We start from the raw sequence: 24,766 nt of genomic DNA on the forward strand, positions 1-24,766 counted from the left end.
TCAGTTGAACCTGAATCGAGATAGCTATCTTAGTTAATCAATATCTTTTAGATTCTTAGATTCCTTATCATCATTCCTTAGTGCAGACTTCAGTTCCGTTTCCGTAAAGTTTATAGAGTATTGTTAAAGGATATGTGTGATATCCTGTGGATGGAGTGATATTCTCAACTTAATTAGACTAAAATCCTATAAAATTAGTTTTCTTTTGGATATCTTCAATCAAAATTTCGTTTATAAATTTATACAGTTTTTGCAGTTATTACAGCACTAACACAGAATCGTTACATAGAAGCTAATGTAAAAGAGAGAGAAAGATATCCAAGTTCGCCTATACTTAATACTCATCAGATTAACTAAATTGTCCAACTTAACAATTAGACCGGTGCGACACAGTTCCAGTGTGCTGGGATCAGTGCTTCGTTTTAATTAGTGAAAGCCATACGATACATACATACGTATATGAGGATGTATGGATGTTTGTATGTAATTTCTATTGGCCAATTCACCGCAGAAGCTTCATTACGCGCCAACCGAGCAGTGTTTGCCGGTGTGTGTGTGTGTGTTATCTGAGGGACAGATTGTGAGTCATTAAGTTGATGCAGCATACCCTAAAGCCCCCACACACACACACACACACACACTCACATAAACAGATACAAGAGCCTGCAGTTAGAATGGCCACATAGAACGCCCGCAATCATGGATGGCATGGATGGCTGTTGCTATTTCTGCTGTTGTTGCTGCTACAGCTGATGATGATGACGACGATGTGTGTGCGGTTGGGCAAGCAGAAGCAGAAAAACAGTTGCTGTAACAGGAGTCGAGTTAACCTTTGTTGGCGGTTTTGCTTTTTGTGTGCACCGGAAACAGCAGAGCAACTCAATCAGTTTTTGCGGTTTATGGCACACGGGGCTAAAATCGAGGGCATAGAGTGGTTGGGAGATGGGTGAGAAAGAGAGAGCTTCAAGGGCCAAACGCTAATGGCTCCACAAATGGCGCTTGAATAATTGAAAGCCGGAAACAAGAGACACAAAAAAGATGAAATGAAATTAACCACCAAGGATTTAACATTCTTATTTCAAAAGTATACAGATCACAAGTATGTACTATATTATATACATATGTATCTATATATGTAAATATTGCACTGCAATTGTGTAGAAATTAACTAATGTTCACTTTACTAACTTAATAGATCTTCTCCATTGCTTAACTATGACGACGACGACGATGGAGCCGCTTTATCGGAATCATCAGAAGGTTTTGTACATTTCTCCTCCTTTTGTTTCTTATCAGCCGATGCCTCTTTGGTTAATTGCTCCCGTTCTTTTTGTATCAATTGCTTCAGTTCATCTTCCCAGCCGAGAGCTTTGGCCAATTTCTCAACCCCAGTATCGCAATCTCCTAAATAGCCCACATCCCGTATGTTATGAGGCTTTCCATAGCGCATCGAATCCTTGTCGTTGTTATCGAAAGCAGACACATAGCTTGCTTGGCCCACAGCATCACGATTGATGAGCAATCGCACACATTGAGGTCCAGCATGACGGATTAAAGATGCAAATGGCTGAACTTCTAGCGAAGTGCCCATTATGATGAGCAAATCACAGTCCTTGAAGTCTTCATCGGGCAAACTGTAGAAGCGATAGGGCAGATTTTCGCCAAAGAAAACAATATCCGGCTTTACCACACCCTTGCATTTCTCGCATTTGGGCAATTTATGGGCAAAGATTTGCGCTTTCATCCATGCCATATCGTATTCCTTGCGACACTTCAAGCAGTGATTTAGATAGAAACTACCATGAGCTTCGACTATCTTGTCCGTAGGTATTCCAGCCAATCGATCCAATGTATCTATATTTTGTGTATAATGGCGCTGAAGTAGACCCTTCTCGTGCAGCAGTCGCACAAAGTAATGAGACGGCGTTGGCACAAACGAACCGGGATACAACTCTTTGGCCAAAGCAAAGAACGGTTTGGGATTTTTCATAAAATAATCTAAATCGAAAATGGCCGTAGGATGTGGTAGTTTATATTTCTTAAGGTTATCGTATAGGCCAGATCCAGGTGAACGGAAATCTGGTATACCAGCAGCTAGATACAAAGAAATTAAGGGTTTACTTATGCGATTTAGTTATGTATGCATATATCATTGGTTACTTACAGGTGGATATGCCTGCGCCTACCATTGTGACAATTTTCTTAAAGCCATGTTCCCGCCAGTGGGCAGATAGACCCTCGAATGTGAGATCTGGTATAACCTGATTAGACTCCACCGTGCCGCTGGAATCTGTTTCGTTCTTGCCCTCAGTGAAATTCAATGTTTGTGCAAAGAATCGTCGTATCGTCTCCATTGTTGTTCTGTCTATGAGAAAATGTAAAGCAATTGTATTTATGACAGGAAATTCTATTACTATTATTTTGATTATTTGTATATTTACCTTCTTCTTCTTCACTCTCTGATGAAGACGTAGTTTCCACCTTCTTTGGAACTGTGCCGTCTGCTTTATCCTTAGCGCTCATGATAACTGGAATGCGATTATTAAACCTTACCAAAAGACGCTTGTATCTAAAGCTAAATAACAATTTTGAAACTCCACAGCTTAAAGTCGCCGTGTTTGGTTATTATTATTGCTTTCTTCGTTGTTGTAATAGAGAAAACAGCATTGCTATAACCTATCGATAGTTCCATTTTAAAAAATAAATTCCATCACCAGCTATTACGTAGAACGTTTATCCAACGTAAGTTACAAAATCGTAAGATACATGTTACGAGAAATGGCAATGCTTTAGCGGGGTAACGACTTATCTCCACCGACATATCTCCGCCGTTAGAAAAACGACATATCTCCGCCAGAAAAATGTACTGGGCGGAGATATGTCGTCGAAAATATGTCGCTATGCCGCTTTAGCTTTAAAAAGAGAAAAATAGGGCATGATACAAATTAGTTGAAAATTCGCATCAGCTAAAACTTAAAAAAGGGATTATTTTAAATTATTCTGAATTAAAATTCGAAAGATTTCGTTTTCGGTCCATCTTAACGTAAGCCAATCGATAATTTTCAACAGCAATCGATAGTTGCTGAAAATAGCGAAAACCATCGGTATTATCGATAGGGCCATCGATGGTTTTCCAGCCCTACTGAAAAACCACGCCAGACCAGTCATTTTTGTTTTGATAAGGATACTGGATACAAAACGAGCGTGAAAAATTTAAAAATTTTCATTGTAACAAATTATTGGAGACGGCGTCCAAATTAGCGTGTGGGGAATGTGGCACAGAAAAAAGTGCAATCATAAGTGTCGCTTATAACGCATACGTGGAACGCAGCAACGTGCACGGCGGGAGAAGAAGCAGACAAAATCGGGTTGTGGCGGGACGTTACGGTGCGGGCACGGGCAGAGCACGGAAGTAGTAGTATAGGGCAGACAGCTAAAATAACAAAAAATCCGTCATCAAATGGCTGAGAGGGTCCGATGTAATTGTATAACGTTAGCATTTACATCCTTCGATGTGTAGACAATAAAAGTTGAGTTTGTAGAAGGCTCAGGCTGAAGATTTTCTCGAATACCTCAAGGGCATCCTTTTTGAACGCGAGCGAGCGTCTCGATAATATGCATCTAAATCATGCCACTGCTGCATCGGCAGCCATGGCAGCTAATGCATATCAACACTATGCACCTGCCCAGTTAGCCACACATGGTGGTGGAGCAGGAAGCGGCGGCGGGGGCGGAGGAGGTAGTGGTGGAGGCGGCGGTGGAGGTTCTGCTGCTAATAGCCTGCAACAGTCTACCACATTAGCTAGTCTGCAGCAGACACCGTTTGCCCTGCATCAGTTGACCGCTGTCCAGGCCATTCAGCATCCCACCCACCAGGCCATGTTGCATCAGCAACATCCATTGGTACACCTGCTCGATATCTCAACAACGTCAGCGAATAGCGGAGGCATTGGGGGTCTTGGTGTTGGTAATCATGCGCCCATGTCGCCCATGAAACAGGAGGTAAAGAGCGTCATCAGCGAGGAGGACGCGTCGGCAATCGATGATCCGCGCAAGAAGAAGGAGTGCCACGTGTGCAAGAATAAGTTCCGCCAGTTGACCACATTACGCAATCACATGAAAATCCACACAGACGAGCGACCCTACAAATGCAAGCACTGTGATCGCTCCTTCCGCCAAATCTCGACGCTCACCAATCACGTCAAGATCCATACGGGCGAGAAGCCGTTCACCTGTAATATTTGCGCCAAGGATTTTCGCCAGCAAAGCACACTAATTAATCACATCAAGACGCACAAGGGTAAGTCAAGAGTCTCTAGACAATCCAGTCACTAAAGTGTGTGCAAATGTGTGCCGTCGTTCATCCAAAAAAAGGGCGTTCACCTTATTATTGTTATTATCTATCCCGAATCCTTTCACACAGCGGCAGAGTCGAGTACGCCGACATCGCTCCTCAACTATCAGCCTCAACAGCCGTCCACTGCTACGGGCAAGCGCAAATCCTTGGCAAGTCAAATGCTTTACCAGCAGCATCAACAGCGCGTACTAATCTCAAAGACCCTATATTCGGGTAGCTACACCTCACCGCAGGCGGCGGAGTTGGTTAAACCATATCAATGTGGCGTCTGCAAGCGACGATTCCCTCAGCTAAGTACGCTGCATAATCACGAACGAACCCACATTGATCCCAAGCCCTACAAGTGTGAGACTTGCGAGAAATCCTTTAGCCAACTGGCCACGCTTACCAATCACAAGAAGATCCATACGGGCGATAAGCCATACACGTGTTCCTACTGTCACATGCAGTTCCGTCAGCAGAGCACCCTCACCAACCACGTGAAGACGCACACGCATCTGCATGCCAGTTCAGCATCCGGTTCCGGAGCACAACCGGGTGCCGGAGTTGGCCCAATTACAGGTGAGATGCTTGTGTGTTCGCCCTACAACTAAGCCGCTTTATGTTCTACACTGTGTGACCAATTGATCATTAACACTCTTCCCTAACGAAGCTTTTATTTAAATTTTCGCATGCATGCAACTCAACCTCGACCTCGTCCTCGAACCGGATCCTGCAGTGAATCATACGATGTCCGCACCCTTGGCACCAGGCACACAACAGCTGACCGGAGGAGGATTGCTGCCCAATAATCTTAACCTGCACGGCACAACGCCCAATATAATCCAGTTGGATCATCATCCGCTTTTGCATTTCCTTGATGGCAGCACCACGGTTAGCTCAGTAGTGGCAGCAGCGGCAGCCAACACCAAATTGGAACAATTTCACAACTCTTCATCGCCGGGAGGAATGGGCATGGCATCGGGGACACCAGGAACGGCGGGTGTACCAGGTGGCGCTAATACAACCAAGCTGGAACAATTTCAGAACTCTTCACCCTCACCGAACACAAATAGCGGCGTAATGACTATGGTGGGCACCATTAGTATGCTGAAATGTGAGAATCCGGATAAACCGTTTGGCTGCAGTGTCTGTCGACGATTCTTCTCCCAGCAGAGCACACTGGTCAATCACATCAAGACGCATACGGGAGAAAAGCCATATAAATGCAAGATCTGTGATGTCAATTTCCGGCAAGTGGCCACGCTCAATAATCACATGAAGATCCATACGGGAGAGAAGCCATATAACTGTTCCTATTGCCCCAAACAGTTCCGGCAAAAGAGCACGCTACAGAATCATCTTAGGGTGCACACGTGTTAGAAAAAAACAAACCTGCCCCAGAGAAGAGTTCCGAAGAGTCCAGAGTCAGTGAAGTCAGCCATTGAGGAAATAGTGCAATAAGCATGCCACTTACCACACACATACTGCGTACAGTCTATATATATATATGTATACGTATATATATATATACCTTCTATTTCAATAATATACTCAAGAAAAATTGTTATTTTACCTGCTGTGCAGAGCGCAATTGTATGTAAACTAGAACATATATATGTATGGGTAGGATGAGATAGAGATATAGAGCGCCGATTCAATGATGATTGATCCACTAGCGTGCGTGTCCAATTGTAAATTAAGGCTACACATAATACAGGGTGTTTTACCTACATAACTATGTCTACTTATATTAGCTTCATAAAAATGCCTAACCCAATCCAATCCATCCCCAATCCCCGGTTTTTAAGTTGCTGGCCCCGAGATTCGAGACTTTGCTTCGTGTTAAAAGAAATGAAAAAAACAAAACAAAACAAAACATACAAAAAAGAAAACAAAAACCATTATGTAAAACTAGTTATTGCTATTAATCTGTGTGTAATCCCAGCCAGAAACTACGGTAACTATTTATCCATATAAGTGTACTCTTAGCGCATACTCTAGCAACATCTTCTATTCACACATGACGAACAGAAACAACAACTACAACAACAGATTAGCAATGATGAAACGGAATATGCAAACATTAAAAATATATATAAACCTATATATATATAATATAATCGAAAACCGTGTTGCTTATACATACATAGAACAAATAAGATGAAACACACACTTAGAAAACGATGACACAAAAGTCGCGTCCCTACAATAAGTGTAACAGACACATGAGGAGGAACGAGAAATTAAGTAAAACATCTATTAAAGCAAATGATGATGGGCGAGAATGAGCAGTAAATGTTGTAGAGAATATATAGTATATATATATATTATATTAAAAAATATTTGTAAATGTAAGCCAAGCGAAATGCAAAACAAAAAAAAAGAAAAGAAAAACAAACAACAACAATAAAAACGTATGCAAAAATATGGAACAAAAAATAATAATAATACTTGGAGGCAAAACCACATTAAATTAATGCGAATTCATTCCATTGGAAGGTCTTAGTACAACTACAACTTGATTTAGATAACCAGTGAAAGATTAAATGCATCAGGGAATTCACTTGAATTTATATAAACTCAACTCTTCGAGGTTTTACCCATGCTCATCGATTATTATGATTAAAAACCCATGGCATGTCGAATAGACCGAGAAATATTTCTGCTATTATTTGTTTTTAAGATTCTCTATTCTTTGTATTAGTTGACTCTAGTCGGATACAATTCGGCAGGAGCATGTGATACTCTTATTTTTACTTTGATCTAGTTTCTTCTGAGACAAAAGCTATAGCAGACTAAAATTGGTAGTGACTTCGAATTATACACAGACCTATCATATAAGAACTCACTTTATTGAATTAATTGTTGTTGGTGACGATTTTCTTATTCGATTTTCTAAGATTTATTGACTTAGAAGAGAAATCTCCACTCATAACCACAAACTATCTTAAAGATCGTTCCTATTTTATATAGTCAATTAGAGACTTTTTCTAAACTAAAGCAAGAGATTAAAAGAACAGGTCATAGTAGCATTCTAAAAAGGCCGCCGCATAGTACTCAATACTAGCATTCGACGAAAGTTCTAAAAAAGATATATATAACATCACGGTACTTACTCGATTTAACAATAAATCACCAGCGAATTTAGCACATTTTGCTGAATTATATTTATACCCTCTTGGACGGCAAGTTCTAATATAAACTGAAATAGGAACAGCCACAACTTTCTTAAGAGCACTCTTATACTTAAATGTCTCACAATTAAGAAAGATTGTTTCTTTTCAAGTTAACGTCAAGTTTTAAATGTGTCATTTAGGCTATATCTAATTCAGCGCCTTCTTGTTTTCATATTAATTAATTACAATTTCTATTATTTCCGAGTTGGATTTCTCTTAGATCGTTTTGACTTTTGTAATAACGTCTAGGGTTCATATTGGCAAAGCATTGAATCTTATATAGTAGAGATTGGATATATCAGCAGGTATTTTAAAGCCGCATCCTGATGGTCTAATCATTTTGGGGCAACATCATCGACTTAGCCCTAATTTTTCATAGAATATCGTTATTACACTTGATATAAGTCCAATTGGATTTCGTTGTCATACAATTTATCCTAAATTTATGTAGCTAATCTGGTAAGACCTACATTTAAAGGAGTTAGAACATGGAATGAATAGTCAATCTAATATATGGTAAGTTCTATTGCAATATTCAGTCCGACTATAATTCAATATAAGCCTATTTAGATTTATTTATTTGGTTTAATCAAGCAAAGGAGTAAATTTCATCGAGCTTAAGACGCGACGTCTACAAAGAGTATTCCATTACATTAATATTCCACCTCCAAACATAATTTTAACATTTAATCTTACCAACATTTGATTTTTTATTACCATTGCCAAAAAGAAAACTAACATTTTAATCGAAAAGGGAACTTTTTAAATAGTTTATTTAAAAAAAGTGTTTACAAGATTGATTATAATCAATAATTATTAATTTAAAAAGAAAAAGAGAGAGAAGGAAAACGATTGTGTATTAAAATTTTTATTTATAAGCACTTTTTGCATTAATTTCAATACGTGTATATATATATTTGTAATTGGCGAGCCAAAAGCCTCCATAAATATTTGTTCTATCATACGAAAAAAAAAGAAAATCAACAAGAAAACAATGAACAATTTTATGTTTTTTTGTTTTTAGTTTGATCTAAATTGTAGTTAATGTCAGTGACTTGGAATTTTTACGAAATCTGGTGCAAGATGTCTAACCTACCTGAAGAGACTGATCTCAGTTGTTACAATTGTTATTTAAATAGTGATTTGTTTTTCAGGATAGGATTAATTGTCTTGGATTGAATTGAGTACCTATGAATTAGTTGAAGCTACGTGCCGTTTGGAAACTTACTTCTTTGGGCAGCGTGCAAAGGCATATACGTTGGACAAAAAAAATGTACAATACAATAGGTATATATACTATGTGTATATATGTATGTGTATATATATATATCGTTTGTATAATCTATGTATGTATATGTAGCTCAAAAGTTTGCTTAAAAGTATACAAATTACAACGACAACAGATAGGCCCGTCCGAAAACTATGCAACTCCTTTTACTTGAACAGCCAACGAAGGAGTAGACTGACGGTCAGGCCGATCAAGGCATAGATTATGGACTTATATACCGTCGATTGGGCAACGTTACCGCCAAGCAAATGACCACTCATAGTGTTAGTTGTGGGCGCATATTGCATTCGCTCCAATCGCTGGCTAATTTCATTTAGTTTCCTCGTATGGACATCCAGAACACGATTAATTTGATCAACAGCCACAGTGAGCCTGCCAAAAGAAGACGAAATGTATTAAGAGAGATTTAAGATGAGATTGTTTTCGTTAGGGTATGCAACATACTGTTTGATGGAAGAACCACGCTTGACAGCTCCCTGGGGCGATTGGCTGGAATCGGAATTGGTGTCGCGCGGTGCTAAAACTAGACTCTTATTTTTAGCTTTGGCTGCAACGGCGGATTTGTTTGCACCCGTTATCGATGATTGTCTGTGTGGGCGAGCCACCGTTTCGAGGGAGGCGCGCAGCGGATGTTGTATCTCGGCCCCATGGACAATGGGCACAGATTTGTGGCGTGTCAAAGTGATAACTTTGTAATCACATTCATATTGGCGCACATCGTTGCGAGTATCCCAAGGACGCAGATCAGCGTACTTATAAACCCATTGGCCATAACTGTCCAATTCAAAGAATGTTGGATCATAGCTAATATCGTTTGCCGCCCTTTCCTTGGCCGCAGCACGCTGACGTTCCTCCAAAACGGTTTTCTCTTCTGTGGCCGCCACCTGATCTTCGCGGGCAATGGCATCAGAAACACGACTCCACAGGCGTTGTGACTCGGTAGGCAATTGCAAATCCACTGGCACCAGATGCCGGATTAGACGCTTGGATCGCATTTCAGCATCCGCTTTGAATAGCAGCGATTCCTCACCACTTTTCACGTCTTTCAGTCGAATCTCTTTATCCCAATGGCCCTGCAGGGTGGCTAATGTCTCCTTGCCCAGCTTGATTTTACCCACAACCACATTGGTGGCATCGGAACCGCCGAGGAATGGCTTCAACTTGAACTCTAGCTCCGTCCTGTAACCGGTGTTCTCGCATTCAATGTTGATTTTGCCTCCCAGTTCCATTGACAGCGTGCCCATTAAAATGCCCTTGCAATGGGCATAGGGCGTGGATGCTGTATAACATTCTCCGCGCGGCAATAACGTCATCGTGGCCGCCCCCTCAAGGACAGCCGATGTGCTATTGCCGTAGAACTTCGATTTCGCCAGAATGGAACAGGTGATGCTGAAGCCATCCTCGCGGTTAGTCACATAAAATGCCGATACGGGTGGATGATGTGACACTTGCTCGGCAATATAAAAGGTCCGACTGCCACTAGGATGCTGCCAATAGCAGCGAAATGTTTCACCCAATATGGGATTATATGGTTTCTTCAGTCCCTTGGGCTTCTTATAGAAGCTCGAGAGATACCATTGCACAATTAGTTTCATTCTGGTGAAGGCATCATCTTCTTGCACTGCCCTAAAATTGGATACAGATAAGACATTTGCATAAAAGGGTATTCAATTTTTGTTCACCCACTTTGAGAGTATGTCCGCATGGTAATAAGAGTCAGAAAGCTTGTCCAGAAACGAGCGCGGTTCCAAGATAAATGTGGGCAGTACAACTTTGCTTAAATCCATCCCAGGACGCACCTGTTTGACAATGCACCAGATAAGGCTCTTATTCTCATCTGCCAGCTCTTCCACCTGTTCTCCTTGCTGTAAGGATGATAAGAGATTCAGTTAAAAGACATCAAAAAGGTATCAAACTCTCCTGCTCACCTCGCCAAACTCCTCTTCGGTAAAGGGCACATAGGTAGTCTCTTGACAAGGCGTCGGATTCACATTCTCATCCTGTTGCACATCTCCATCGGGCTCAGCTCCATCCGTATCGGTATCAGACTCCAATCCCGACATGGTGGCATTTGGTGCCTCATTCTGACTGTCCGCGTCCAGATCTATACAAATTTTGTAAAAAATGTTGATTTAGTCAATATGTAAATTAGAAATTCAACAAACGTCTCTCTAGCCTTGGGCCCAGTTGCCTACGATTAACAAGTTGGTCAAACAGTTTGTGCCTTATGGGATCGAAAGCAACGTGCAAGGGGGGTTTCAATATATAGATCTCGCGATAAACCATAAATTTGTCAAATAAATGAATGAGAGGAGTTGCCTCTCTCTCTGATGAGACAGAAACATGAATTTTGTACAACAAGCTCCAAAACTACTATGACCGATTAATACTAGCAGCATCTGATGGATATTCATTAATCAGTCAAAAACCATTGATTCACCCTTCACATTCAGTCGGAAACGTGGCCGCAGCATACAATCAGGCGGAGCACTCACTGGCCGGGAACCAGGATTACCAGATGGAGAACGCAATACGCGGGTATCATAATCCACATCGTTGTCATCTTCACTGGAGCTACTCTCACATAGAGTTGCTCCTAAAGAAATGGATTTACTCATTGCATGTCCGAACTCTCGACACGAGGCCCCATTTTGAGATGTTCTCCGCATTTGACAGAACTGAGGCAACCGCTTGGTACGTTCCCAATTGCTCACCGCACTGGTGTACAGTTGCTGCAGCAATGGCAAATTGCTATCGGAACGCGAATACTCCATATCGTCTGCCGACAAGGGCGCCAAATATTGCCGGTGATGCCACTTACCCTGATCATTGAAGTGTTTCTCATAGTCCGCCTCCGACCATTGTGTCTCATGCGAGACGGGCAGTGGTTCGCCCACAAATGTATTAGATGGTGCTGCTCCAGTCCCACTATTTGAACGCAACAATAAGGCCGAACATCGCAATGATAATTCTAAGGCATCCATCCAACATTTTCCAGCTGCCTGACTGGGGGCTCGGAATATTAAGTAAGCTGTTGGCAGCGGTTGCACAACGGCTCCTATGAAAAACAAATGGAACTTTAGTTTACTTTCGCTGGAAAAATATTTAAAATCTTACCTAAAGTTTCCTTATCTGGACCACGAGGAGCCCATATAGATTGTTCGAGCGGATGAAACAGTTTAAAGCAGAAGCCATCCTTTTTGCTGGGCCTCTCAATCACCTGACATGAGGTTAACATAACTGTGCCCACCCAATGACTGCTCTTGGTCTTTTGACTCTTGTATATCAACAGCAATCCTGGCTTCAATACACACCAAAGCTTTGTCCATGACTTAAGTGTGCCGCGTACCTGAAAAATTCATTAGTTAAGATTAATAAAAGTAAAATCTATACAAATTATTAATCCTGGGCTAGCAGGTTCTAAGGTATACAAACGCGGGATGCATTACATTATGAAAACTGGAATTTTACTACCTAAGAAAGTGACTTGAAGAGTAAATATATACACTTTACCAAGTTTTAGGTTTTCAATCTTTACCAAGTTGGTTCTAAATCATATTTCATATCAAAGTTTTAAGGTGGAATAATAATTTTATAAACAAACGAAACTCCATTTCCCGTTTTAGCCGGTATATATATATAATAATTTGTTTTGATATTTTATGGCTAATCTTTGCTCTTAGCGTTCATTTTACACGTCGTTGACAATGGAAGTTTAAAATTTCAAGTCAAAAACATTTACTTTCATGTCATACTATATACTATTTTCAACTAAAAGTAATACCATTAAAATTAGTTACAAAGTTTATAGTTTAAATACTTTTTATATCCCTTCATCATCATTTCTTAGGTCACCATTTGGATATATAACTACGCTAATTAGTTACTGAAACAGGATTTAGATAGGGAATTTATAGTATTTGCGACTCTAGTTATTATATAGTCTTAATTTTCTGTATGTTATACAAAGTTCAGCGTTGTCTTAAAGTTCTTTTCTTTCACCTATTTAAATAAACCTTATCTTTGATGACTAATAAGAATGTATGACTTTTGAGTCACTGTTTATGTAGTTACCTTTAGCCAATCGGCCAGAACAATAACAGCTGGATCCTGCAGGGAATTCATCAGCTCACTGGCCACACGTTTCTTTTCTCGTCTATAGTTTTTACGCTGCGCCTTGTAGGACTCCTTCCGATTGAGTTTGGCAGCATCGGCAGCTGACTATAAGAAATAGATATACATATATAACGATTAGATATCAGATCGCTTAGAACAGGTTGTAATGCATATAGCTTTTCCAACACATAACGATGGGAGACCTGTAGACGATGACAGCAATTGAAGATATTGAAAAACTTGAAATGCATGTGAAATAAAACCAATTTATATACTATATACGACTAAATGGTATGACTTCCGCTCATATCAAGCTCTCAGCTCACTCTAAAGCAATTTGCTCAACTTATTTTCAATAGTAAATTCAGAGGAACGCATTGTTAATCAAATTAGCGTTTATAATTTGCCTCACATACAAAATAAACCAAAATTTGTCAGATATATGAGAGGTTTTTTTATTGTTTCTTTTTTTAGTTTTCACTTAAAGTTTTGCACGTGGCCTAGATATTATGATAACTACATACATATGTATGTACGAACAACAAACACATTAAGTAATATCGTGTTCTTATCAATAGAATACTTATACTTGCCTTATCAGCCAGGTTTCCATCACGGTTATCTGAGGCCCAATTGGCAATCCCTGTAAAATGTATGGCATATATTTAGTACAAAATAAAACATCGTTTTTTAAATGATTTTGGATATTTCTGTTTTCGAAATCACACAATTAAAAGTGGAAAGAAAAACAAAAACCCACACAAAAGTATAAGAAACGAATGAATGTTTTTTTTTCTTTCTTTTATTTGGAAACTTTTCCATCGCCTAGCCTATTTACGATCAATATAAAATAAGAATCGAAATGAATAGCACATAAGGTGAATTTTTGGGGCAGTCGACAATTTGATATCCTGTAGAATGTAAATTTTTCTTTCTATACTTCTGCAATACAATTGGATATATAAACAAAAACTCCCATTGTTTATAGGGTATACAAAAAACAAAATGAAAAGACCTAGCACCGAAGAAAATACAACACAAATTAAAACAAATGCTCAGCAAGTAAAAGATCAACAAATGTCTCAAGGTAACACCGGGAGGGCAAATGGCGGGCCAAGCCAAACGAAGGGAGGGGCAAGGGCAGGAAGGGTGGATGGGACGGCATGAATCCAGAAGCGGGAGCAAAATACAATTTATTTTATTTTACGAGAATATTTTAATTCATTTTAAAAGACCCACAAACAGAACGAAGATCGTGGCAGAGAGTGAAAATTCGGCCTGTCTCTCTTGTGGCTAGTTAAGAAACAGTCAAGTGTCTCGACACTTGCACTTTAAGCATCACATTCTACATATTATTAATATTCATTAATTTATTTTGTTTTTGCACAATCTAAAAATAAAACACACACACACACACACTCGGCGAGTCTCAACAATATAAAAATTCATTTCAAAATTGGCTATATAAATTCTCTTAAATTCTCCTCCATTTAATTGTTTAGTTGATTATTTCTTTTTTTGGGACACTTGCTTTGTAGAAGATTCATCACAGAAAAAACTTTCTTCCAGCTCGAGAATTATGCGTCACTTCTTTATCTTATGCTGGTTCTTGTTGTTATTGTTGTTATTGTACCATTTGCATATTTTTTCATTTACGATTTACGTTTTTACAAGGCAACTGAGGTAGTGGCGGCGACGACAACATACAGTGAGAGTGACAGCAGTACTACATGGCGTATGCGTTATGCGCCAGCAAAAGAAAAGCCCCGAAAACAGAGACGCCGACGACTGCGTGTTGCGGTGCTCCTCGCTCGCCAACTGATTGAGATATATTGAACGCCCATGAGAGCCAACAACAAACTGAAACTGACAAACTGACGGCAGTGAAAAGCCCCCGAACACTAGATAGCAAAACCAGCAGAATACCAGCTGTAGTAGTAGTATCATCGGCGCAGCGGCGATGACGCTCACCCAATGATGATAATAATGATGATGATGATGACGATGATGATGCCGCCAACGACGACGTCGACGTCAACGCAAACGCTGCCCCAGTCAGTCTACACTATACTAAGTACATATATAATAATATACACAGATGTATTCTCTATCTAATACAGCCAGCCGTTCATTATTTATGCATATAAGTATATCAAAACTCTGGGCACGCTTGCCAAAAGAAACACACAAAAACTATAGAGAGAGAAACCCACTAACAAACAAAAACAAGAAAACTAATATTTTGAAAAAATATTTGCCAAGTCAAAATATTTCAAAACACCAAAGAGAACCCCCAAAATATCATGCTCTACCCCATGAGGAAGTTTCTATGCTCTTTTTGTGATTCCAGCAATGAACAGGCATAAACATTTAGTTCTATCTTAATAGGTTTCATAAATAAAGCAACAACTTTGTATTTTAATTCTTAAATTTCATTTAAAATTCCCATTTCCTTTCACTAGTGTGCCAAAAAAGATCTTAATGATATGAAGTTTAAAATCTATAGTTATAAATCATGGAAAATACCATTCGCCCTCAGCTATGTGTTTTATATATCAAAGTTAAAGACATAACGTATGAGCCCTTTAAACAAGAGACAATGAATTGAAAGAGTATGAGAAACGCAACAAGTATTACAAGTTGCTTACTCGGCGTAGATACATAATGATAATATTATGTGTAGCTTAGATAATGATATCAGTAACTGAGGTTCTCTCTCTTATAGTAAATGCCTTATCGATGAATATTCTAAAGCAAATGTTGGAATAACTATGTTAAAAAGAAATACCAAGTAATTTGTTTACGGAGAATTCTGACCCAAGTTTTGCCTATTCTAAAGTTTCAAATCTTAGTTTTGGAGGTTTTTTAGTCGTATTGTTTAGCCTTCTCACACCTTTGTGTATTTCACGCACGCTTTTTGTTGTTCTGTTGTTGATTTGCTTTCCTGCTAACAACAATCTGTTAACATTGAATGGAAGCGAAAATATTCAAACTCTCACACACACACACACAGACACACATAGGCAAATAGACTATCAAACAAATAAAGATATAGGTTCGTTTTTTTTTTTTTTGAACACGTGTTAACTGCTGCATAATTATTGCCTTTAGATTCTAGGCCAATTGAGCCAAACAGATGTGAGCCCATCTAATCGAAAGTAAAGGGAAATGGCAATCGATTACTCATTCCCGAAAATCAGAACATTTTGCTGTGTGTTAACTTTATGAACATTATAAATGAAAAAAAGATAAAACATTAGTCATGAAAAATTGTTACGAAGAGTTCATAATGACAGGTTGAATGATTCAGTTTGTTTGAATTGAACACCGCACTCGTAAACCTTATCAAATCAAAAGTCAAATTCTAAATACAATTTCTGGCAGGGCAATTGATAAGAGCGATATCAAGGATTTTGTTTATACAATAAAAATAAAAAGCATATCTAATAAAATAGAAACATAACAATTATAAAAGGTTAATGAAATAATTTACATTTATTTTAAGTTTCATTTAATCGATTTTCTTGCCATTAACTTAAAAATCTTTATTCATTTGTGATCTTTGGGTTCAACTTTAATATACAAAGATCATGTCTTTAAAATATATAGATTGCTGTAGTTTTTCCTAAAAATATTAATTATATTTTACAAATTGAACCCAAACCATATGGGTTAGTGTTTATTGCCCGCATTTTTGGTTGTTTTTTTTTTTTTGTGGCTTTTTCGATCCATTAATTAGCTCTTATCAGAGTGCAAAACTCTTGGCCAATAAATTGTAGAAACAACTTAAATAGAACTTTATAAAGATAAGATATGATATGGCTTGGCCCCAGGGACACATATTTATGTACATGAAATAAAATTTTATCCAGCTGGCAAAAAGAAAACTATACAATTCCTCCATGGCTATTGGAAAGGAAAGATTGAAAAGCGCATGGAATTTTATGAAAATGGCAAGCGGAATGCGTCAGAGAGTAAATAATAATATGGCAACGCGTTCAAATGCATACAAATTCGATTTAGGAATAATGAATATAAGTAATGATGATGACGATGATGATCATGACAATAATATTAAAAAATTGAATGAGATGTTAAGGAAATTGCGTGCGAATATGTGATCTTTGATTGTTATTTTTTTGTTATGTGTTTCTTTTTTATTATTTTGAACTTCACCTGGCGATGATGGCGCCGGACTGTTGCTCAAACTATCTGTGGAGGGCAGTTTTGTTAGGAGCACTTTCAGCGAGGGTCGCCTTTTGAATTTGAAATCGAAAACTGCTTACGTATTACATAGAATGAGACAGAATCGTTTTTTGGCGGAGGGGGAGAAAGAAAAAGCGAGCAAATATGGTAGATATATATTCATAAATAGGTAGGATCTAAACAATATTACATTACTTACAGATATACGCACAACCGCACACAGACACAAGGGTATATACACACACATAAACACACAGACATCAGAGGGAATCGATACAGACAGATTTTACAGATTTACAACATTCACAAAAGTTTTTCATTTACAATACACAAAATAAAATTGATCAAAATCGAAATAAAAAATATTGTTTATTTGGCAAATAGGAAACGCTGTTTGTTAAATAAAAATAGGGCCTGGCCTGGGAATGTCTATCCTATACAACAAGAATTATTTGTCCCATCTGTGATATAAGCTTTAAAAGGAATTAAAACACATTTCAAATCAAGTAGAAATTAACAACTGCAAATTATGATAGACTTAAGACAGTTTTCTCGTTTTCTATAAAGATTTCGTTTATTTTCGTTTGTAAAACATTATCAACCAAATCTATTATAAATACGCCATAGATCTATCTATATGGACAAGCTCATATGTATATGTTGTGACGTAAGCACACATTAAACGGCTAACTCATCCAGAAGCTACTTGAAAACGATTGACTCTTAAGATAGTCCTCAAAAAAAACAAGAAAAAGAATTGTCACAAACAATTGCAAATTAATCTAACCCATCATATAATTTTGACTAAGAATATTCATTAATAGTCTAATAGTTTTAATAAAAAATGCTGACATCTATAATATATTATTATTTTAACTGCGTTTTTGTAATTTTGACTATTTTTTAACGATTTTCAAAATTCTTATTGAAATGTTCTCCTAATTTAAAATAAAAGCTCTTTGTTTAAAAAATTTAACGTCTAATTGTAAATTTTTGAAATATTTCATTATAAATTTTCATTGCTTTCAACGAGAGCATATAATTTAAATTAAAGCGGCAATATATTGAACAAAAAAGCTGTATACAAAAAAAGTAAGAATAGAATAATAATTATAGACATTAAAGATTTACGATAGAAGATTACAAAATCCCGATAAATATTAATAAAGAAAAGTCAGTTCAAAATCTATTGTAAGCTACTTTAATCAAATCATTGATGGCCAAAAGAAGATTAAGCCATACGAGTCAATCCATTATTATAGCACGTTCAATTGTTTATGACCCGCCTCAAACTCTATAGGGGGGAGGTGGGGTTTTTAGAGGGGCGCCAGCTAAGGACATTAGAAGATGTGGGCCGATAGGCGGCACGTGAGACAGAATAATGCATTGATTGATTTTAAATAAAGCCAGCTCTAGTTATCTTGCTCTATTTTATCTCCCTTTCACTCACTCGGCCGCACTCTCAATCATTGGAGGGCAATCAATTTACGCAATTAGAACACGCCTCGGGGCCAACTTAATGGCTTCGAATAGTGCAAAGTTCAGACCAATGTCTTGGCACAAACTAAATGTTCGAGAAAGAGAAGAGTTATGGGAATATGACGCTGCATCTACATGTACATATGTATGTATGTGTGAAGGGGGGCCATATAAACATATATGTACGTATGTATGTATGTATGTAAATAATGTGTATGTATAACTATGTCCAACTAGATGACGTCACCTTCTCAACTGCAGAAAATGTGGCCCCATTCGGTGTAAATATTTCTTTTTTTTTTCATTTTATGTAATCCAATTACATATGAATATACATAAAAGGGAAAGAGAGAGAGAGAGAGATAGAGAGAGCAAGTGCAGGGAAAGTGGGAGTGTGGGAGCAATAGAGAAGGAGAAGGTTGGGTCATTTCATAGTTGACCCCTCACACTAGAAGCCTTTTAGGCAAAAACAAAACTTCAATTTCAGTTGAGCTCATTAAATATTCAAACGGACGCTGTCAGGTGGCCAGGCAATCAATATGTCCATAAAAGTTTTTTGTTTTCGTTTTTCCTCTCTCTCTTTCTCCCCATTGCTCACTAATTTATTGCACGTCAATTTGCCCAAAAGCATGCTATAAAATATTCATCGAACCTCGGCAAGAGAGAGCAAAATCATGATGATGATGATGACGATGACGATTTAACTCGTTCAGTATGCAAATTCAGATGTAAATTTCACATTATCATCGAGTTCAGACACTAAAGTCCATCTATCTTGCGTTGCAATGCCTCTCTGCCCATCTCTCTCATACTAACATTTGACCTTTTAGCTGACTCTTGGCCTGTCTGTCTGCTCTACGAGAAAGCCTTAAAGCTTTAACAACTTTTAAGCAATACTTAAAAATAGAAACAAGATCGGGGCTAGGTTAAGTGTGAATCAGCAAGGGAAAGGAATATAAAGCAAATGTTGCATTAAATATTAAAGCATTCTCGGCTAAAAAGCTCAGTTTCACCTCAATTACTTCTCAAATTTCAATTTTCTAACATGATACAGAACAGTTAAAGCTATAGGATCGCATCGAAGAATATGAATTACCCCAAAAAAGTCATTTATTTTACAAAATTATTGCACTATTTTGAATTTAGAAAACTGAGTCCCCGCATCCTAGAAACATTTGGGATTATCTTCAAGAAGGAATCTTTCACAAGTTACTTCAAAAGGTCTCTAAAATATAATAGTAAAATCTGATCAACTTTTCGCTCTTATGGAGAACACTAGACATTAAGCAGTGGCGGATTCTTCATGGGAAACATTTAAATGGAGGCCAATCTTAATCTAATATATTTATGAGCGGGTGAGAGTAACTTTAGCTAATAGGTCTTTCTTATTTTATATTTGAACGCTTAATCACATACGTAATAGAACCCATGCTGTTGTAGCTACTCTTTTTCCATGTCCCAGTACCTTATGGTGGCTCTGGTCACATATGGAGAAAGAAATGTCAAAGTATGAAATAGCCAATAAGATGTGCAGGATAAAATGGGATGATTCATGGATCAATTTATAAGCTGTTTGAGGATGGGGAATAGCTTATGTATGTATGTTGACTTAAGTTACAAGCATTTCAAGGCTGCTCACCAAACTCAAAATTAGAATTTGTATTCATTTGGCAGTTTATGCGGTTGACCAAGATGAGTTTTTCTTTTACTTAGTCATCAGAAATGTGACAAAGTGAAAACAAGAAACGAAGAGTATATAATGAGGCTTTCAACTTTTCAAACTTATGGTCCTTACATATTCTAATCCAACAAATAAGATAGATGGATTAAATGATGAAATGTTTACACCAATTTTTCTTTTCTTTTCAATTTGATTAAAATATTTTTATTTGAGGTGAAAACGATTAGACCTGTTGGCGTCTTTTTTATTAGCGACGTTAAACTCAATAAAACTGCTTCAAGTCGTTAAAAAATAAATAAAAGAAATTCCAAACTTGATAACAACGACAACAGTAATAATGATAGATTATAAAAATATATATAATCTACAGTTATAAATGTATATTGTGCAAACACATATATCGAAGTACATACATGCAAACAAAAAACTTAATGACAATTGCATATGATAAAGCGAATAATTTGTGTGTGTGTGTGTGTTTTTTTTTAACACTAACGATAGCAAATGGCAACCTAAATGAAGGGAGGGGCAAAATAAGGGAAAAATTGTGCGTGTGCAGCAAAAAAAAAAAGGAAAAATAAGAAAACTTTGTATTTGTTGTCCTGGTTACCACCTGTGTGCCACATGCACACAACCCCATGCAATGGCAAAGAAAGCAAAAGTCATATGCAAATCAATAAAGCCCCAACCATGGCGACCATGGGCAACTAGGGAGGGAAAGAACAAGTTGCCAATAGCAGGGGCTGTGTCATAAAAATTGTGGCCAAACTGATTGGGGGATGGATGCTTCTCCTCCACCGCCGCCGCCGCCTGCTACTAGTCTGTCTCTCCATCAGTCACACACAATCACACACTCGGAATGTATGTAAATCAATTAACGCTGCATGAATAAGCCGACGGACAGAGCGGAAGCGTTTTAAATGCCACACAAAGCAAAGTGTTAGGCGATAACGTTCTTTTTTGCTTCTTCTTTTAAATGGTTCGGATTACTGACGAGCCACAGCCACATTTAGGAAAAAAGATGAGGAGTACACAGACCGAGGGAAGGAGGGAGCTACTGAGGCAGGATGATAATCATATAAATGAATTTGAAATGCGAGAAACGAAACGAAACCAAATTAAAGGCAGCAAAACACAAAGAGTCTGACACAGTGATATTACGGACAAATAGCTAATCACATACAGTGTGAATTGGTGTGACAGCGACCACACTATGTACAGGCAAAGTCACTTAAAATGAACCAACCTTTTTTTAAAATTTATAACTCTATTTTTGGGATGTCTTTATATGCCCTTCATTAGGTTAAATAATACTAAATCTTTTGATATTCAAGAGTAAATGGTCAGTTAAAATATGTTTAGAATAAACGTACTTATCATCATTTCTGCCTGTTTTAGGTATTCTTCCAATCGATAAGGAAACTCCATTATTATTCAGAGCCTAGAAATCTCAAATACAAATCCACACGACTCTTGAAGTTTTGTTTAAAGTAGATATGTTTTCATTTAAAAATCACAGTAGCCTTGCATATACAATAATTTGGAATACTAATAAACTGTTTAACCCCTTATAAAATGTATGACAATATATAATAATGTTTTATTGGCCTGCTACATATATTGTTAAACATATTTAATGAAAAAGTAAGAATTATATTGAGTTACAAGAAATTAAATAGTATATATTTAAATGAAGTGGTGCTATTTCTAAGTTTATTACTATATCTCTTAAGAAGTAATGATTTGGTCCTAAGTATGGAGACCATATAATAGAAACCTAGAACCTCACAAACTCCCGGAGTGAGTACATAATAATCAATTAAATAAAGTGTAATATTCGTAAATTTTTAATTGTTCTCATAACTATTTTCCAGATTACAAGCCTCTGCGTTAAGTGCGAGAACTGTCTCAGGGAATACCGTAAATTGCTTAACGAATACCGTAACGATATGTATATGGTCAGATCTTTTCTAATTTGAAGGTCATTTTAAGTGGCTTAGACTGTAATAAAAGAGAAAAAACAGCTAGAATATTGCACAGGGTGGGCACAAGTGCTGCTGCTGCTGACATTGAAACAAATCGACGTCAAAATAAACGCAAAAATAAAAAATTCAATATATCTACTTATAACGAGACAGCAGCACACGACATCAAAAACAGAAAGATAAACCAAGTTAACAACAACTGACCAAAGAGAGAGCGAGACAAACGACCGACCGTCAGACTCTAACCAACTGACTCACCTGTCGCCGTTTGACGCAGACCAGCACTATTCGGAGGCGTAATGCTGATGCCGCTTATACTGCTTCCGGCTCCAACACTGACGCCCAACGATTGATTGGATGCACCCATCGATATGGCCGAGGGCATTGCCTGCAATTGAAGATGGCTACCCGTGGGCACACTGCTCGATTGTTGGGGTGTTCCTGGCACCGAATGCGAAGTGGGCCCAGATCCTGATGTTCCTCCAGCTACAGTTTGAACAGCAGCATCACCTCCCCCGCCAGGAGCAGAATGTTTGGCACTGCCAATTCGAATGGGTGTACTACTGGTAGTCGGAGTTCCACTAACCGCACTTATAGGATTCGGTGTGACACTGCCACTGCCACTGCCTCCTCCTCCTCCTCCCCCTACTGCTGCTCCAGGCATTGGTATAGGTAGGGCTCCCTGTGACTGCATTTCTGTTTGGATTTTGGCTTTTGACTTGCGTTCTACTTTTTTTCACTTGGAGCCTAATCAGCTTGGCATTGCTTTAAGTGGTCAAGAGGGTAAACTTTACACAAACACACACACTCAATCGCACGCACGCACACACACACAGAAACAATTATTGATTTTGGTTTTTGCACATAGAATTTTTGTTTGTTTTCCGTTGATCCTCCCCTTTTTCCTTAATTTAGTTGCTGTTGTTGTTATTTTATTTACGTTCCAATGTGAATTTGTTTTATGTTTTTGGTCTCAGCTGTTGCTGATTGTGGAGTTTTGTGTGAGTGTGTAGAAGGGGGGGGAAATCGTTAATTAATTAAATATTTTTGCCGCCACGTAACATTTCCAAAAAGTCACCATTTAGCAGCAGCACAAGCGATAGTAAAGAAACAAAAAAGTATTCTTACACGCAAACATTCACACAAGTACACACATAAGAGTTTTAATGTTGTTGTTGTCAATGATTGGGGCCAATTTTACCGCCTCCGCTGGCATTTGCTTATAGTCCGGCTTCGTTCGTGTCTTACGTCCAACTGAAAGTGAGGCTGGGAATGACACTGTGCCTTCGTTTGCCATTCCAAAAAAGCTAAACTTGTTTAACTTTATACTCGTATGAGCTCATCCAACCCCCGCACCAAGCCCCCGCCCACTTCACCATCCAACGCCATGAGTAAAACGCTCCAGTGCGGCAAAAATGACGGCGACAGCGATGGAAGCAAGCTTTTTGTTGTTGGATACCATGGGAATTGTGGACATAAGAGGAAGAAAACACAGTTGTCAGCTGGTCTTAGTGCTGGGAAAAACATCGATCGAATATGGATATATCGATGTTTTTATTGCCATCGAGCAACTCCATCCCACTGAGCAAAAAAACTCAGAATGACAAAACCAGTATTCTGTGGCAATGCCAACAAATAAGTGTCTTTCTCTCAAACAATAAAAAAGACTCACTCAAGTCAAACACTGATCGATTGCTTGAGTTAAATGAAGAAAATTGTCTTTTGCGTATGTATGGGAAAACACACGCGATTGATGCGTTCTTATTTACAGTTTTTTAGTCAAACTGTCTTTTGTTGAGACTCTTTGTGTGACCAAAAATCGTATTACTCTTTAGGCGACACTCATTTGAGAGCGTCACACGAATGAGTCAATGCAAAGCGCTTGACAAAAACCAATTTAAATTTTATAACAACACAAAAAGTGCCGCTCAGAGAGAGATCATTTCTGGACAATCTTTTCGGTTATAATACCAAGCAGAGCATATGAGAAAAAACGATCAACTGTCATTTGCGAGATATGAAAGAAAGAAATGCAAAATCATTAGAATTAATTTTATAGACAAATTGTTTTTGTTATTATTACAACGTGAGAAACGGGTGCTACTTAAAGCTACGCATAAACTCTACCAGATCCTGCGGATCCATTCTTACTATGTATATATAGCCATGAGTCTTTCACGCAGAAGCGTATCCCAATGCTGGGTATGAAATATTTATAGTAAATTTCGTACAGCGTGTTCTCCACTGTCTCCCTGTCGTACGGCTTTCGTCGTATATATTCTACAAGATCCTGCGGATCCATTCTAACTATATACAACCACGAATCTTTAACGCAGAAGCGTGTCCCAATGCTGGGTATAAAATAATTGTAGTATATCTTATACAGCGTGTTCTCCACTGTACAAACATCATATGGCTTTCGTCTGTGTGGGACTGGCTGGTATGTCTTAGAGACATACTCACCGTAGTCCCACCAGAACGGTATATTGCTATTCT

At 38.2% G+C, this 24,766-nt stretch overlaps 3 protein-coding genes across 11 annotated transcripts; 1 reads left to right on the forward strand and 2 right to left on the reverse strand.

Moving 5' to 3' along the window:
* Positions 1 to 1,049: 1,049 nt before the first annotated feature.
* On the reverse strand, positions 1,050 to 2,667 carry Sirt2 (Sirtuin 2). Its single transcript, XM_068300173.1, has 3 exons — positions 2,442 to 2,667; positions 2,165 to 2,365; positions 1,050 to 2,094 (listed from the first exon to the last, which is right to left on the reverse strand). Exons 1-3 carry the CDS (start codon positions 2,521 to 2,523, stop codon positions 1,214 to 1,216), a joined length of 1,164 nt encoding a protein of 387 aa, XP_068156274.1. The 5' UTR covers positions 2,524 to 2,667; the 3' UTR covers positions 1,050 to 1,213.
* Positions 2,668 to 3,126: 459 nt separating this feature from the next.
* LOC137584732 (zinc finger protein OZF) lies at positions 3,127 to 6,237 on the forward strand. 3 transcript variants are annotated; one of them, XM_068300274.1, is made up of 3 exons: positions 3,127 to 4,300; positions 4,424 to 4,918; positions 5,010 to 5,214. In XM_068300274.1, the coding sequence occupies exons 1-3, from the start codon at positions 3,616 to 3,618 to the stop codon at positions 5,018 to 5,020; spliced, it is 1,191 nt and encodes a 396-aa protein (XP_068156375.1). In that variant the 5' UTR covers positions 3,127 to 3,615; the 3' UTR covers positions 5,021 to 5,214. The 3 variants fall into 3 exon arrangements, with proteins under 3 accessions (XP_068156375.1, XP_068156374.1, XP_068156373.1); XM_068300272.1 differs by having other exon boundaries at positions 3,129 to 4,300; positions 5,076 to 6,237; XM_068300273.1 differs by lacking the exon at positions 4,424 to 4,918 and having other exon boundaries at positions 5,076 to 6,237.
* Positions 6,238 to 8,367: 2,130 nt separating this feature from the next.
* Positions 8,368 to 23,703, reverse strand: Orp8 (Oxysterol-binding protein-related protein 8). 7 transcript variants are annotated; one of them, XM_068299979.1, is made up of 9 exons: positions 22,529 to 23,703; positions 13,513 to 13,562; positions 12,878 to 13,024; positions 11,921 to 12,152; positions 11,244 to 11,861; positions 10,732 to 10,907; positions 10,490 to 10,668; positions 9,248 to 10,429; positions 8,368 to 9,175 (listed from the first exon to the last, which is right to left on the reverse strand). In XM_068299979.1, the coding sequence occupies exons 1-9, from the start codon at positions 22,962 to 22,964 to the stop codon at positions 8,950 to 8,952; spliced, it is 3,246 nt and encodes a 1,081-aa protein (XP_068156080.1). In that variant the 5' UTR covers positions 22,965 to 23,703; the 3' UTR covers positions 8,368 to 8,949. The 7 variants fall into 7 exon arrangements, with proteins under 7 accessions (XP_068156080.1, XP_068156082.1, XP_068156081.1 ...); XM_068299981.1 differs by having other exon boundaries at positions 11,625 to 11,861; positions 12,878 to 13,020; positions 13,509 to 13,562; positions 22,529 to 23,695; XM_068299980.1 differs by having other exon boundaries at positions 11,625 to 11,861; positions 22,529 to 23,691.
* Between the last annotated feature and the right edge of the window lie 1,063 nt (positions 23,704 to 24,766).

This window comes from Drosophila tropicalis, unplaced genomic scaffold (assembly GCF_018151085.1).
Source record: "Drosophila tropicalis isolate 14030-0801.00 unplaced genomic scaffold, ASM1815108v1 contig_878, whole genome shotgun sequence".
Lineage (NCBI taxonomy): Eukaryota > Metazoa > Arthropoda > Insecta > Diptera > Drosophilidae > Drosophila > Drosophila tropicalis.